This window comes from Melanotaenia boesemani, chromosome 8, assembly GCF_017639745.1.
Source record: "Melanotaenia boesemani isolate fMelBoe1 chromosome 8, fMelBoe1.pri, whole genome shotgun sequence".
NCBI classification, from domain to species: Eukaryota; Metazoa; Chordata; class Actinopteri; order Atheriniformes; family Melanotaeniidae; genus Melanotaenia; species Melanotaenia boesemani.
The window spans coordinates 35736091-35752195 of NC_055689.1; the positions used below are offsets into that span (position 1 = coordinate 35736091).

Below are 16105 nucleotides of genomic sequence, written 5' to 3' on the forward strand. Positions count from 1 at the left end.
TCTCCAAGAGTAGATCCAGTAAAAGGAGGTCAGAGGTCGTGTTCTGCCCCAAATGCTATTATAAAACATAGTCTGTAAAATATTAACCAAAAAGATCAATTATTTTCAACATCAAGGGTTACTAGAAGCTTCTGTGTTAGCTAACTTCAAGTTAGATGGAACAAACATAACATGCCCACAGAGAAATAATAAACCAATTAATAAATATTAAACTAATTAAAATTAATAAACCAAATACAATAAAAAAGATAAATATTTTATTTCTTCCAGAAGGAAATAACAGTTCCAGTAAAAAAGGTTGAGCAATGACTGATGGGAAACGATTGCTTCAGACATGTCCACCCACATACGTAAATACTTACATAATCATTTTGGAATATAAGTTCAGCTCCTGCAAAGCTCCGCTTTAGGACCGTGTCCCAGCGTGGGTCTTCAGGGGAACAAGCATGGACCTGGTCTCTAAAACTCTGATTCTGTGCTTGGCGTTGGCCCTCACCAGGGCAGGACCGCTGTGAGTATTAATGAATGCATTTTCATCCATAACAGGTCATAACTGTGTACAGGTTATTTCTTAGGCTAATATATAAATATGTAGTACGGATATAGGATGTAGTAAATCATAAACAGATTTTTTCCCCTGTTTATTTGACATTTTTAACATGATTCTGTTCATCTCAGCAGTTTAAATTTTCTGGGTGAAAATGACCAAACATTTATTTTTTAACTCTGTTTGCTGGTTCACTAAGTTCACCAGTTGGATCAATTTGACAAACTTAAGACTGCTTTATCATCATGTTTCTTTAGCCCTGCATCTGAAGAACAATGTGGTGCTAAGCAGAAGCACAGAAAACTAACTTATTTTGTTCTTTTCATCTTCCACAGGCTGGATTCAGCAGCAGGTGGGTTCTACGTATTACGATTACATAACTGTGCAGAACTTGTTTGAAGCTTTTACATCCTCATGTTATATATTATATACCTAATATTTGTAAGTTTATCACGAAATGAATGGAAAGGTGATTATTTTCTGCAACAAACCAGTGACATGTGCAATGTTGTCTATCCACCTGCAGGCAAAGGTAAACCCCCGAAGTGCAGTGATGTCAAACTTGGGGCCATAACTACAGACAATGCAGGCACCACGTACGTCTTTGCAGGTAATTACATGGAGAAAAACATTAAAATAGCATATCTAATGTTTTCTGTTTACATGCAGAAAGTATGAAGTTAAAGTAAATAGCATAAAGGATAGGATATGCTGTGCGGTAGGGATGCACACAGATGTTGGTTTAAAGTGCGTCAGCTGATATTTACCTTGTTGGCTGCAGTCGGTCCATCAACAAACAAGATAAGATCAGTCAATCAAAGACTTTGGCCAATATTTATCTGGAGTGTCCTCATTGGGTTTCATTGATTTTCCTCTGAAACTGATAGTGATTTATTTATTTATATGCATGTAATTTTGTGGCGAATTAGCATTTTTCCATCCGTATAGTCCCCAGAAATTTGGTGGATCCCTTCACCTGAGTCCATGTTCACACTGCCGGCAAAGTGACTTAAATCGGAGGTTTTTGCCCACATTGACCCTGATCTGATCTTCTCATTACAACCTGAACAGCACATCCAGGTTTTCTTTAATGCATGTAGAACTAAATCAGATAACAATGGACAGAACTGTGTTACATCATGTCTTTTTCCTGCTGGGGTTGCATGAGGACTTTTAAACTGATGATAAAACTAGAAAACCACCAGCCAGTTTTGTTGATGATGATTGATCTACCACGTGTATGGATGCAACATTTCATGAACAACACCACAGAAACAAGGTGAACATCGATAACAGCTCAGGTCTGTTTACACCAGGAACTTAGTGGACACAAAACAGAAAGAAATTAAAATAAAGATGACAATAAATTGCAGGTGGTTCTGGGTGCATCCATCGTTAAATATGGTATTCAGTGGTTTTAGTCGTATTTTTCAAATAGAACGCAGTGTGTGATGATAGTCTGCTTTTCGTAATACATACATATATATTTAGCTTATCACAGCATAAATGTAGTGGACATTATTTAAAACATGATCTTTGTTTAATTCTCCTCTCAGACAAAGAAAGTCTTTTCCTGATGAGCGTAGAAAACCTTTTTACACTGTTTAGATTAACCTCTTTTCTGCAGTTTGGACATAAAAACAAAAGGAAACTGGTTGCAGTTCTTAACTATGTGGATATTTCTATATGGAAGCACCCTTCTGCCTGTTTCTTTTAAAATTCAGCATATGTTTATGTCATTTGTCTTTAGATATAATGGAGCGCCACTGCGAGCACCACAGAAAACGTGTAGAGGCCAGAGGCAGGTTAATTGGAGCCTTTTTACCAGCTTGTGACGACAACGGACAGTATCTGCCAGACCAGGTTAGCGTCAACTGAGAATATCCACACTGATTTTTATTGTGTACTATCATGTCTATTCAAGTAATTGTAATTTAAATTCGCAGTCATACCTGAACAACCTTTCATTACTGTGCTAGCGCCATGGCTCCACCGGATATCACTGGTGTGCAGACAGTAAGGGACGGAAAATACCAGGAACTGCCACGCCACCTGGTGTACCAGATGTAGACTGCAGCAAACCAAGTGAGGCTTTAAACTTCTCCAGACTTACAACATACATTTACATATCCAAACTCCAAGTCTCATCTGAAAGGAAGTTGAAATAGTTAAATAATGCTTTTGGACATGTTAACCCTTAAAACTCATCCATCCTGAGCGCCATCATTTGTATCATCATCAGCGTCTCAGGAGCGGTGGTGTGTAGCTCTGTGGGGTAAATGTGATGGATATTTTACCCTTTAGGTGGTCTACAGAAGTTTTCCAGGCATTTCTATCCCGTCCAGGAGGTCTGAAATACAAATTCAGATCTGAAATTCAAACTTTTGTGCCACACATCCGGGACCTGACGTGAGGCAAAACTAGTCAATCGCAGATGGAGTAACGTCAGTTTTGTGCAGTTGTTTTCAACGGCTACAAGCAGAGGGAGGGCGAGGGGAGGGTGGTGGCGGGGAGAGAGAGAGAGAGGGACTCTAAGATCCAGGCCAGCCACTCTCACTACAAATTAAAACAAATTTTAACAGATTCAATATCAAATATGGTCATTTAGATTCGGTTTTTGAAGCAATTATTGAAACAGGCATATTCAGATTCAAATTGAATGATTCAAATTCAAATATAAAGAATCATCATCAGGAGTTCCTAAAAATAACCAAGACAACAACAACATGTATCACAACAACAAACAAAGAACCAGAAACACACGCATAAAAATATATATATAAATAAATAAATAAATAAATAAACCTGAATAAAATAGCTTGTCTATAAACCCACTGGACAACTCATTGACTGTGTCAGCTTGCAGAGTAAAAGGAGTCTGGATTGAGCAGAGATCAGTGTGACCCTGCAAATATGACCACGCCTCCACAGAGGCCAGAGCAGACTAGGGCGGCCCAGACACCAGGGCGATCAGCGATAATCCCAGAGCATGAACCGAAGCCCCCCCCACTACCAAGACTAGACCAGACCCACCCCGAGGGCAGCAGAGGAAGGCCCCAGACAGAGCCCCCCATGGCCACGAGGCGGGCCAAGATCAGTAGTGGCTGACCTCGCCAGGCAATGGCCATCCAGGGAGGCCAGAGCGAAGGGCCCCGAGCCGCAAGAGCCTAGAGGCAGCCACCGACCGCTCCTCCACCCTCACCACTCCCCCAGCCTCGAATCCAGCTCCCACCACCACACCCCACCACTCTCCCGTCACACCACACCCATATGCAGTAGACTGGGCACCCCCTAGGGTCCGCAGCCACCCAATCAGCAGATCCAGTATGGATCCCAGCCCCTGGTGCAACCACCTCCCCCTGCCCATCCCCAGTGGCGCCCAGGAAACGGGTGTGAGAGGACCCCACTACCCTCACCTTCCCTGCTGATGACTGTGTGTTGTTTGCCATTAAAATTGGGGGACAGTGACCACTCCATGCTAGGAGCAATGCCACCCAAGCAGCTCCGCCTGCCATGCACTACATGGCACGCCCCGCAGAAGTTGTTTGTGTGTTGTGTTCATGTGTTTTGATGTCTAAATGTAATTAAAACTGAGAGGCTAGCTGCCACAGGGTGCAGCCAAGGAGGCCACGTAGATGTCCCCCTCCTAATTTGCTCCTAATTCTCTTAAATGATTGCATGACCGGTTTAAGTCTAGCTGTACTGTGCAGGATGGGGGTCACCAGGTCGAAATATCATTTTAGGGTATGAAAACTAATTTAAGGCATGTAAACAGTCTGATGTGACTGCTGCTTAGACTCCATGGGTTAGTTGCACCAGATAATCATGAAGCAGATGAGTCCTGTCTGTTTTGCTATTCTAACAAATCTTACATCATTTAAATTTGTGTTTTATTCTCAACCAGATAAACCAGAAGGTTCCACGACTAAATGCCAAAAGGACAGAAACAGTACAAAGACCACCACTACAGGAGGACAACCCATAGCTGGAGTCTTTGTACCCCAGTGTGGTGAAAATGGAGAGTATCTCCAAAAGCAGGTTCGTTTTTGGACTTTTTACTGAATTTTGAGTATGCATTATCACTTTACATTTGCAGTCATTATGACTATATGATATTTCATTACTCTGCTAGTGTCATGGCTCCACTGGACATTGCTGGTGTGTAGATAGTATTGGACTGGAAATACCAGGAACCAAAACTCCACCTGGAACACCATCTGCGGACTGCGGCAAAGCAGGTAAAGCCTCAGACTTGTCAGGACATTTAATATTTACATATCTAAATACTAAGTCTCATCTGAAAGAAAAGGCAGAACATAAAGGGCATGGATGGTATAGTTCAGGTATCTTTTTATGCCTTTAAACCTGCTCACTAAATCTCTGTGAGACAGTTATATGAGCCACTTGTGCTTCTATAAAGCTGCAAATTGGTTGTACAAATATTTTGTAACTTGAACATCCATATTTGTAAGTGTAAGAACAATCAAAGGTAAAAGTCAAGATACAGAAAAAATTTACACGTCTAACAATACAACTAAATTTCAGTTTAAAGTCATAAACAAATATTTACAAGTTTAAAAATACAAGTACACTTTAGAAGTCTGAAGATACTAATCCATGTGACAAGTCTGAAAATGCAAAGTCTTGATTTACATATCAGAAAATACCTTTGTGCCACATTTTACATGCATACTCAAGAACCAATCAGATCTCTTTAATCCCTAACCAATCACAGAGAGAACAAGACAAAGATTCAGACTCCACAAACAAAATTGACATCATGGAAAAAAGTATTACTGTTTGACCAAGGCTAGCAAATTTTCCCTGAAAGCAAGGTGCTTCATGGAGACTCTGTTTTCTTCTGGAAATAGAAAAACGTGTCTCTACTGTCAGCTAATTCTGCTAAGATTTCTTCCATGTGTGATTGGTTAGGGATTAGAGAAATCTGATTGGTACAAGTTGAGGAACAAATGCTTGCATACAGGCAATAAAAATCTTGAATATAGCTTGTATTATAAGACTTGCAAAGGTAATCTGTACTTGTAGATGTGATTTGTGCCTTTTTTTTTGTTGTTACAACAAAAACGGAGATTTATGTCGCTATCCTAGCTCTATAGTTTAGCTAAAAATTCTAATATTTCTTAATAAACTGTGTGGATGTATGTCCCATTCTTAGCTGAGCGTCACTGTGAGCACCACAGATCCCGAGTAGAGGCCACTGGTACTTTAATCGGAGCCTTTTTACCACAGTGTGATGAAAATGGGAAGTATCTACCACATCAGGTTAGCATCTCTGTGGTGACTCTGATTTATTGAGTTTTACTGTGGTTCATGTACGTTTTTAGTAACTGTTACAGATGTTATAACTACATGATTGTTTAATAGTGCCATTCCTCAACTGGACATTGTTGGTGTGTGAATGAAAAAGGGAAAGAAAAACCAGGAACCAGAACTGCACCTGGTAAACCAAGAGTGGATTGCAGCACAGCAGGTGAAGTTTTACACTTGTTGGTCAGATCAAAAACAACTGAAGGAGCATTTGACGAATAATTAGGTTAGTTGGTCTCAGGTCAGTAACATGACTGGGTATAAAAGGAGCATTTGAGAGCGGCTGAGTCTCTCAGATGTAAAACTGTGTTGAGATTTGCTGATCTGTGACAAACTGCATCTAAAATAATAGAACCCAACTTTTTTTGGTATCAGACTTCTAAACACATCAAAATACTCAGTTTGGTCAGAAATGGGAAGCAGAAGATGACATAGTTGGATGAATCTCATTCATTTCAAGAAATCTTTACCAAATATTACTCTAGATCCCATTTCTTAGGATCTGCTTGTGCATCATTTCAATGCAGATGGGCCCCAGCGTCATTGTGAGCACCACAGAAACAGCACCCAGGCCAAAGGTGTCGGAATTGGAGCCTTTTTTACCGCAATGTGATGAAAATGGACATTATCAGCCACAGCAGGTTAGCATCACTTGAGATTTATTTTCAATTAATTCTATTGTTTCTATTGTTAATTCTATTGCCAAAATATTACTTAAAGTAATTGTATATTTACATTTGCAGCCATACTAACTAGACCCACATGATATTTTGTTTCCTTGCTAGTGCCATGGCTCCACTGGACATTGTTGGTGTGTGGACAAACTGGGACAGGAAAGACCAGGAACCAGAACTCCCCCTGGGACGCAATCTGTGGATTGTGTCAAAGCAAGTAAGGCTTTTCCTTACACAATATGTGATGCAAAATTTCAATTTCCACAATACCAGGTCATAGTTAATAGATGGCAACATCTTTCATATCAGCATATTAGCATAAACCTCATCTGCATGCTAGCAGGCTAGTGTTAGCATTTAGCTACATCATATAATAGAATTTTGAAGCTTCACATGACTGCTAGAAGAGGTGGTGAAACTGACTCAATTTTTAAGCAAAATTCTTAGTTATGATTTTTATTCAGGTATGACCCTAAACAGAGATCAATTTAAGGCCGATAACTAGCTTACACTGGTCTCTAAGCTAATGTTGGTGGCCTATCTATAAAACATTAGTCTCAAGTTAAAGGAGCAATGTTATGCTCATATCATCCTAATTTACTTTAAAATGTGAATTCGTAAGGGCAGAATTTAATCCAGTAATTTTCACAAACCCCTTTTATTTATTATATATCGATCCTCTCTGTAGGCCCTCAGATCAGCCTCTGCCAGACACAAGCAGAATGAGACTCTTTCGGCCTAAGCCCCGCCTCCACCTGATGCAGGCTGCCTCGCATTGGTCAGCTGCTGACGGTACTTGTGGGCAGTACACGCTATTTTCGCCATAGAAGCACCGGCAGCCATTAGAACTGACGGTGGAGATCGCTGCTTTTCTGGCCTTTGCCATAGACATTCGTTGTTCCATGTAGCTAATCAGCTGGATGTTTTTAGCCTGCTTGTTACATTTGCTCATCTTTCTGGTCATCATTACAGGTGTGTTACCTGCTGGTAGCAATCAGGTAAAGTAAGTGTGGGCTTTATTCCTTTAGTCTGACCATTGCTCACACTATGAAAACAAAACAGACAACTTGTTTGGTTTTACTTGCAGCTTGTGGCTCAGGATCGGAAACGCGGTCCTTGATTGTAGGAACAGACCCTCCTTTCAGCTAAAGCCTGGTAGCAGATCCCTCGTTTTACCAGCCCTTATTCATCCAGCTGTCTCCGGTGAGGTGCCGGTCACAGATAGAAACGTTGGTGCAACTCTGTGGCTGGTTCCCAAAAACAAACTCCATCCAGTGCCGTCTGACCGATGTTTTCTTCGGGAATTTGAATAAATGTAGCTTTTCCCGTTGAAGAAGCATTTCTTGTCTGAGATGCTGCTGTGTCCACCACAGTGTCTTCTGCCTTACGATACAGCGAAGGTGGGTGAGCCTTTCTTCTCGTGAACGTGCTCAATCTGTAGAAGATGACTAATAACTGAGTCCGCCTCCCACCCTGAGATGTCAGTGAAATATCGAAGTAGATAAAAACTTTCTAAAACCGATTGTTTTCAGCGCTGTGGAAACTGAATGTAGAGGCACACTGGAAAACTCAAACATGCGCTTATGTGATTTAAAAATAAACACAACACTCACTTGTCTGATAAGAAAGCTCAGAAAAGTCCAAATAGCATAATAAGGCCCCTTTAAGCAAAGCTAGTGTCCTTAGACTGGTGTCTATGCAATGTTGCTGGCTTCTCTCTATAAGACCGTATTTTAATAACAGTCTGAGCAGTCTTAACCTTCCCATCTAACTATCAACCAAAAATGTTAAAGAAAAACCAAAATGTGTTTCTGTAGGAGGAGAAATTGTTTGAGCTTGAGCTTAAGGGGTTGTCCAATCTGCACAGGTCGTGTCTACATGCGTCTGGATACCATCCGTGATGGCCTCCACTCCTTACCTATAACCAGGGCATGGCAAGAAGTACGCGACAGGGTGGAAGCTGCTTTCTCCTACACTGATAAGATGTACTTGATTAAGGTACGCCTAATATGAAAATGTTATCTCATTTTTTCATGGAAGTTTCAGTGGGGGAAAAAGGGAAATGAAATCTCTCCTTTACCAAACATTTGCAGGATGGTGAGATTTACGTCTATCTGGTAGGTTCCAACGTCACCCGCATTGGCGACCGTCCTCGATACTTGATACATGAGATGGGCTTAGATGGACCTGTGGACGCAGCTTTTGTGTGTCCAGATGAACACGTCGCTCATATAATCCAAGGTAACATTTTTAAAGTCTTGTGTTTTTCGTTTTTATTAAAAAAAGCTGGTCCTGAATGCTGGATCTTGTTTGCTTATAAAGTGTTTTCCAGATTTCTTGACTGATTTTTCTTCCAACAGGAAACAGAATGAAAGATGTGGACCTCTCTGCCACGCCCTGGACCGTTATCCGAGATGTGCCCTTGCCCTTGTCAGATATCGATGCTGGTCTGTGTGGTCCAGACGGTATTAAACTATTTAAGGGCTCAGAATATTACCACTATGAAAGCCCTATGATACTGGCTATGGGCAGGATTGTTTCTAAGCCAAAGAAGATCACCTCAGCAATCCTGGGTTGTGAGGATTAAGCATTGAAATAAAGATTTCACGGCACATTACAATCAGTGCATTCTATATGACAATGATAATGGGGTGAAGATGTTTAAACTTATGTTTAAATAAAGCACCTTTCATACAGACTTATTTGACTTTTGTCTGGTGAATTAAAAAAGTAAAGTAAAACCCAACTGAGTGCGAGTCCTTTTTGGCTTTGCCATAAACACTGTTTCACCATAAGCTCTTTTCCTTTTATTTCTAGTTTGCCGGTGTTATGTCAGAGTTTAGCCACTAGAGGGCTTACTACACAAAACAAAGTGTTATACCAGAAATTCATTGTTAACCACAGCAGCTTCAGTCTTGATTAAGACTGTTTTTGTAATTACCACCACAAACATTAAGCAAATTGTCTACCGTGACCCTGATTTTGCTGCAGTCATGCAGCGTTATTCCAAATCTGCCATTTTGGTTAGCTAAAATGCTATCCTAGGGTTGATATTAAGGCATATTTTATCTGCCCTCTGTCTGAAATGACATACTGAAAAAAATTAAGTATATCGTAACAACTACAAGGGCTGTATGTGTAATCTTGGTTACAAAGGAAAGCTGAGTCATGTGAGAGTACTACAGAAGTGTCAGAATGAAGATGTGTTATTGTGTTGGTGTAAATTCACCTAGAACACAGTAGAAAATGTAAATGGTTATTTCCTCCAGAGGATAGCTAAATTCATCTAGGAATGAGTAAAGTAATCCTATAAGTACGGGAGAATGCCCGATGAGGTGTCGGTTATCAGAGGCCTGAACCGTCCAACACGAAGCCATAAACCATAAACTTGTAGAAATATATCAAGCTAATCATTGTAAAATAACAACTTGTGTTCCGTAAAGTGGCAAAAAGCTAAATTGTCTACTGCCTGTAGACCATAAGAAAGTGTCTCTTGAGCCATACCTTCCTCTACCTCTACACCCTACAAACTACTTTGCTGCTTCGCTCTGCCCACTGCTTGGATTTTTCTGCTAATATTCTCATTTTTCTACTCAAGAAATGTATGAGCAATGGTTCCTGGATTCTCATTAATCGCTGAGACTGTATTTTGTGGTAGATTTGGAATACTGCTATTTTTTAAGACTCTGAAGGCAGATTTGTCCTTGTGTGGCGTCTGCATGCGGTCGGTTACGGCGTAGCTGACGCTGGTGAGTTTGCGCTTGCACCCAAGCGTAGGGGGAACGCGTCATTTTGGTGTCATGTTGCAGTTTCTCCTCCAAACCTGAAGGTGGCAGCAGGGGTGGTATCAGCCAGTAAACTCACCAGGTCGGAGTTCTTTTGATGGTTCACTTCAGTTCGGTAGGTACTTTCTGTTTTAAATCAACAATGGGGTCCAGTATGGTTCAGTGTCTTTATTAACTTATGGGAGAAAACAAAGAACTAATTTGATCAGCCTCTCATCAACTTGATCCACTGGTTATTGTTTTTAAAAACGGTGGTTACTACACAAATTCAGCGAGAAGATCCAGAAATCCGGAAACCCCTAATCCCAAATTAACCGTCTGCATAGCAGGGGTGTACGTCAGGTCTGGAAGAGGTCCTCGGGTCTCTGCGGAGCTACACAGCACCTACTGGTGATGACGCAGACGCCTTTACAATCTTCTCATTGTCACGGCAGCATGGCCTACAAATAGCAGAAGCCTTATTTACAGTTACTCAGGACCTAAAGCTAACTAGCCACAAGATGCCTCCCTTCCAGCCAAAACCGAAGAGTAAATCATCTCACAGGGAAATGGGAGGACGAGCAACAGGCAGAGCCCCATTTGCTGAGATTAGTGATGTGACCAGCTGGCCTGCTCTGCCATCCAGACCAAGCACCTTCTCAACAACTCAAAGAACGACTCAGAAAGTAAAAGGCGACAGAAAAAGCAAACGGCTGGGCCTCAGACTCTGGTTGTTGGTGACTTTGGTGTGAAAGACGTGAAGGAGATGGGATCAGATGTGGCTGCGCCCCCAAAGATGGAAAAGCTCATCCTGCATGTGGGGAGGAACGATGCTGTGAAGCAACGATCTGAGGAGCTGAAATGGGACTTTACTGAACTGCTGGATACCATCAGCTGTCCGGATGCCCAGATATTCATCAGTGGCCCTCCCTCCAATCAGAGGAGGAGTGGAGAGATCCAGCAGGCTGTTTAGTCTGAAAACAAGGCTGTCGGCTGCATGTTCCACACATGCATCCGCAGGCACGTTTTTAAGCCAGATGGATTCTGCCTGAACAGGTCAGGAGTGAGGCTGTTCACCTCCAACCTGTTTTATTTTCTGAACAGACAAGAGAGACCAGAACAACATGATAAGACAGAGCCTAGAAAAAACCCTGATAAAAGACCACCTCAGCCCCTTCCTGAAGAAACCCCCAAAGCTTCCAGCGAGGACACACCCCTTCATCTCATCATCCACCATCCAGGTCACCCTCCCTCTCCCCATCCTCTCCACCCCTCCTGGACTTCACCTCCCAGGTGGAGGAGCTGGTCACTGTGGTGACCAAACTGACCCCATGCTCCAGTCCCATTTTTTTACACCGAAACATCCTGCTTCATCCTTCCCCACCAGCTCCCCAGCGAGGTCTGACTCAGTCGTCCCAGCCCCAGCGCCCACCTCCTAGGACAGAACCAAACTCCTCCATCTGTCTCCAGCCTGATTACAGCCCAGCATCTGATGGATCTGTGCTGGTCCAGGCTGCAGCTATGTGCGTACTCATGGCTCTCTCCAGGATCGGGTCCCACAATTCAGTTAGTTTCTTTTATCCCTCTTTTAGTAGACACCAATCAGACTGATAAATGTTCAGAAAAGCCAGATTCACCCAGTACGTTCTATAAATTTATCACATCTTGTGTTCATTCCTCATCAACCTCAACCTGCCCAGAACAACACCTGGACAGGTAATGGTTTTAGCACACTGAAGCTAGCTTTGCTAAATGTCACATCTTTGGCTGTAAAAACATTTTAATCAATGATTTTAATGCAAAGCACAAACTTACATTTCTTGTTTTTACGAGAAAGTTGGTTAGACAGAGAAAATGATGCTTGTTCTTATAGAAACGACTCCAGCTCTGTGGGTGAAGCTAGATCACATCAGAAAGGTGGAGGAGGGGCTGTTTGCTTTAATGACTCCCTCCAATGCAGCAGATATCTTAGAAGACTTTGGGTCATTCGGATATGTGGCTCTCCAGATGACCTCCCCTCTTGTGTGTTGTTCATTGACATTTATCGACCATCTGAACACTGTGCAACGTTTTTTGATGACTTGGCTGAACTACTGTTGAATATCTGTGTTGATTCTGACTGTGTAATTGTTGGTGATTTCAGCATTCATGCTGATGACCTGGAGGGCAGAGAGACTGAAGGATTGTGTTCTTGATAACGTTGGTTTAACTCAGCATGTGGACCAGAGGACCCTGCCTGGATCTGGTCGTCTCTAAAGGTCTGAATATGTCCCAGGTTGTGTTGATGGATGTTGCTCTGTCTGATCATTTCTGTGTTTTCTTTAAGATGCTGTTATTGTCAATAAATTAGCCCAAACAGAGGTTATCAAGAAACGGTGCATTGGTGAAAATACCACTGAAATGGTATGGTGCCTGGCTCAGTAACCAGCAACCGGGTTTTTTAACAACGTGTCATGATGCATGGCCTTAGATATGTTCCAGATATAAACACGTCTCTGCTTTCAGACGTCTTCCCTCAGGCCCTAAAAACAGCCGCCATCAAGCCACTACTGAAAAAGAAAAACCTGGACTCGTCCCTGAGCAGCTACAGGCCGATATCAAGCCTCCTGTCTTAGTAAGTTTATAGACAAAGCTGTCTTCCAGCAGCTACACAACTTCCTGACATTAAATAACTGTTCTGGGGCCTCATTTTATAAACCTAGCATAGGTACAGAAACCGGCGTACGCCAAATATAGTAAACTTTGTTTAAAAACCAAACTTGGCTGGAGAATGTTCCTACCTCCACACAAACTCTGACCCAGGCATATGCACAAAATCTGGAAAAACAGGAAACTGACACCAATGGTTCAGAATAAAAATGAAGGAAATGATGAAGTGGAGAGTCTGCTGCCAACATTTAGCAGTCAGTGAAAGAAGATGAGAAAATTTAGCTTTGGTCATTTATTCTGAGATCCAGCAGACTGAGACAGACTGGAGGTCTAGAAGTGACGCTTATGAAACATACAAGAGGTGGATTTCATTTATTTATTCATTTTTACACAGTGTTTTTGTAGTTGTTGTCCCAATTTCCATCAAGACCGTCTCCCTCTCCTGCAGCTCCTTGTCCACCTGGTTAATAGCAGTGATGGTGTCCCTCTGCACCTGCGGGTCTTCCTCTGAGGACACGGCTGCTGCGGTGCTGGGTGGAGTATCTGGCCTCACCCTCTCCAATCACAGCTGCAGCTCCGCCCACCTAGCTGGAACACACAGGAACTAGAAAGAAATATTATTTAACACTAAATAAACTATTACCAGTCTGAGAGGTATACGTACATGTTTATTTTATACATTAAAACAAAAGACTTTTCTGACCTTTCTGACAGTAATGCCCACGCCGTGCCCACTATTTACACATTTTTACGTGACGGCAAGGACAGGTGCTTCAGCACCACCAAGGCTCTATCTGTGCATGGTGATGAACCCTACAGGGTATAGTATCACATGTTCTCATATACAGAGTCTCAGGATTTGTCCCAGATGTTAGCTTAGCATTGTTCTGTGTATGTGAGCCTATGTGAGGCCACTGGTACGCATAGTCAGGGGAGTTCTCTACGGCTGGCCAGAGTCCACACAGATGCCGCAGATCTGTTTAACATATCACTTTTTGTAATAAAACTTTTTGAATTATACATCAAGCTGCCGTCCGGAGCTCTTTTTACCTCTCAACTATTTTTCCTCAACATCTGCTGCTGAGTCCCAGATATCAGAGACGTCGATACGGAGGAAGCTTCACACAAGCTGGTGATTTATTCCACATGAAAAGTCATAGCAGTAAGAAGCTGAATCATTGTAGAAGAAGTTAGAAGTGATCAGCTCTGACAGTCTGTTGTGTGATGCAGCTGAATGTTTGTTATCAAAACTTTATCTGAAGGTGTTTCATTAAAATTCACGAGTTCATCAGATGTTCTTGTGCAGAATAGCTCATCATGAGGAGCTTCCTCCTGTTAACCTGCTCTGTTAGAAACATTAACATGAGTGTCTTCTTTACTTAAGCTACAGCGTAGGTTCATTAGAGAAGATCTCATACCTCTGAAAAAGCCAAAACTACTTATCATCCATCATTCCCGTGTTTTCCAGCCCTGTAGCCAGGCCATGTATTCCTTTAACTCTCAGTTGTGATGACGACTTCAAGATTTTCTTTACAAATTAAATGTTTTCGTGAGAAAAAAATTATTCTTTGCATTACTGTCAGTGATGCACCATAAACTCAAAATGTATGTTTCAGCTCTCTCTGTCCTGTTGATCCCATCAGGCAAGAACAGCTTCAGCTAAACTAACAACCAGAAGCGCTGCACTTCCACGTAGAACAGATCAGTTTATTTTTATTGACATGCATCACAACGTTGCTGCATCTGATCCGTCAGTCCATGGACCAATATCTAATCTCCCTTTTATGACTGACCACAGAGGGCAGAGTCTGACTTTCTAAAAGTGGAACAGGAGGCGGCTGGAGACTGGTGGTCTTTCACATCCAACCCCACATTTTCTACAGTACTTTAATTACTCTATCAGTTTAAATCAAGTATCTTCACATTCTCTGGGAAAGTAAAAATATTTTGTTTTATTTTTTCAATCTTTTTTGTATATTTTATCTTTAACTAAACAGTTTTTTATGTACCGGTTTACATGAACACACACATCTGCCTCCATCAAAGACACAAGCAGGCAGCAGCAAAGCGTCCAGTCGGCTCAGAGCTGCAATCTGCCCTCTGTCTTGGACCTGTACTGGTCCAGGATCTGAGCCGGGCTGGAAGGATCATCCTCTGGCGGAAGGTTGTGACACATCAGGACCAAAACTTCTCACCATGGAAACACTTTCTTCCCGTCTGCTGTCGTACTCACCAGTAAGGTTTCATAAACTGACACCTCCTACAAATGAGAATTTACATAATACTCTACCTCATCGCTCAACAATGATGTAGTGTATTATCTGTTTGTTTTCTTATTCCATTTTATATTTTATTTATTTACCCAGCCCCAACACACACACACACACACACACACACACACACACACACACACACACACACACACACACACACACACACACACACACACACACACAGACCTCTCCTTTGCATTACACTCTTTATATTTGTGTTGCGTACAGGCATTTTCTCTTTTCTCTCACATAGAGATGTGTAATTTTTTTATACTTTATGTCCTGCAAATATTCTTTTTAATTCTTTGTAAAGCACTTTGGTCAGCTGGTATGTTGTTTTAAAGTGCTTTAGAAATAAAATGCTTTGATATTTTTTCTGTTTTTGTTGCTTTTTGTTTTAGCACCTCCACCCCAAGACAACATACTTGTATGTGCAAACTTACTTGGCAATAAAGTCCCGTTCTGATTCAGATTACTATAAATTGAACTAATGTGGGTAATTAGATTATAGTTTAACTGCAGTTAATTGCACTTAATTGTACTGAGTCTCTAAAGTGCTTTGAGATGACTTTGTTGTAATTGTCTCTATACAAATACAGTAACGTTTCTATTTTATTTGGGGTTCTGTATTGTTCATGAATCAATGTTTTATTTTAAATTTCCATTATAGCTTTGATACTCAGAATTTTGCTTTAGTTATTTAGTAATTTAGAGGTAAGATTTCTGCTAGAAACTTAAAAGAAGTAAGTAAAAAAATCAAATTAATAATAATAATAATAATAATAATAATAATAATAATAATAATAATAATAATAATAATAATAATAATAATGCTTTTAAACTGTAACGTAAACAGCTGACCCAGACGGA

General features: G+C 41.4%; 1 protein-coding gene across 1 annotated transcript; it reads left to right on the forward strand.

The window, feature by feature from the left end:
- Positions 1 to 431: 431 nt before the first annotated feature.
- Positions 432 to 9202, forward strand: LOC121645159 (hemopexin-like). The gene is made up of 8 exons (XM_041993565.1): positions 432 to 511; positions 883 to 899; positions 1074 to 1157; positions 2298 to 2410; positions 2527 to 2632; positions 8417 to 8547; positions 8643 to 8790; positions 8910 to 9202. Exons 1-8 carry the CDS (start codon positions 447 to 449, stop codon positions 9134 to 9136), a joined length of 891 nt encoding a protein of 296 aa, XP_041849499.1. The 5' UTR covers positions 432 to 446; the 3' UTR covers positions 9137 to 9202.
- Positions 9203 to 16105: the final 6903 nt, after the last annotated feature.

Excerpts from the sequence above, each read along its gene's own strand:
- LOC121645159 (XM_041993565.1), top strand. The coding sequence starts at position 447 with ATGGACCTGGTCTCTAAAACTCTGATTCTGTGCTTGGCGTTGGCCCTC. Across the intron at positions 2,411-2,526 it reads GACAGTATCTGCCAGACCAG|CGCCATGGCTCCACCGGATA; the intron begins GTTAGCGTCAAC and ends TTACTGTGCTAG. Across the intron at positions 2,633-8,416 it reads TGTAGACTGCAGCAAACCAA|GTCGTGTCTACATGCGTCTG; the intron begins GTGAGGCTTTAA and ends CAATCTGCACAG.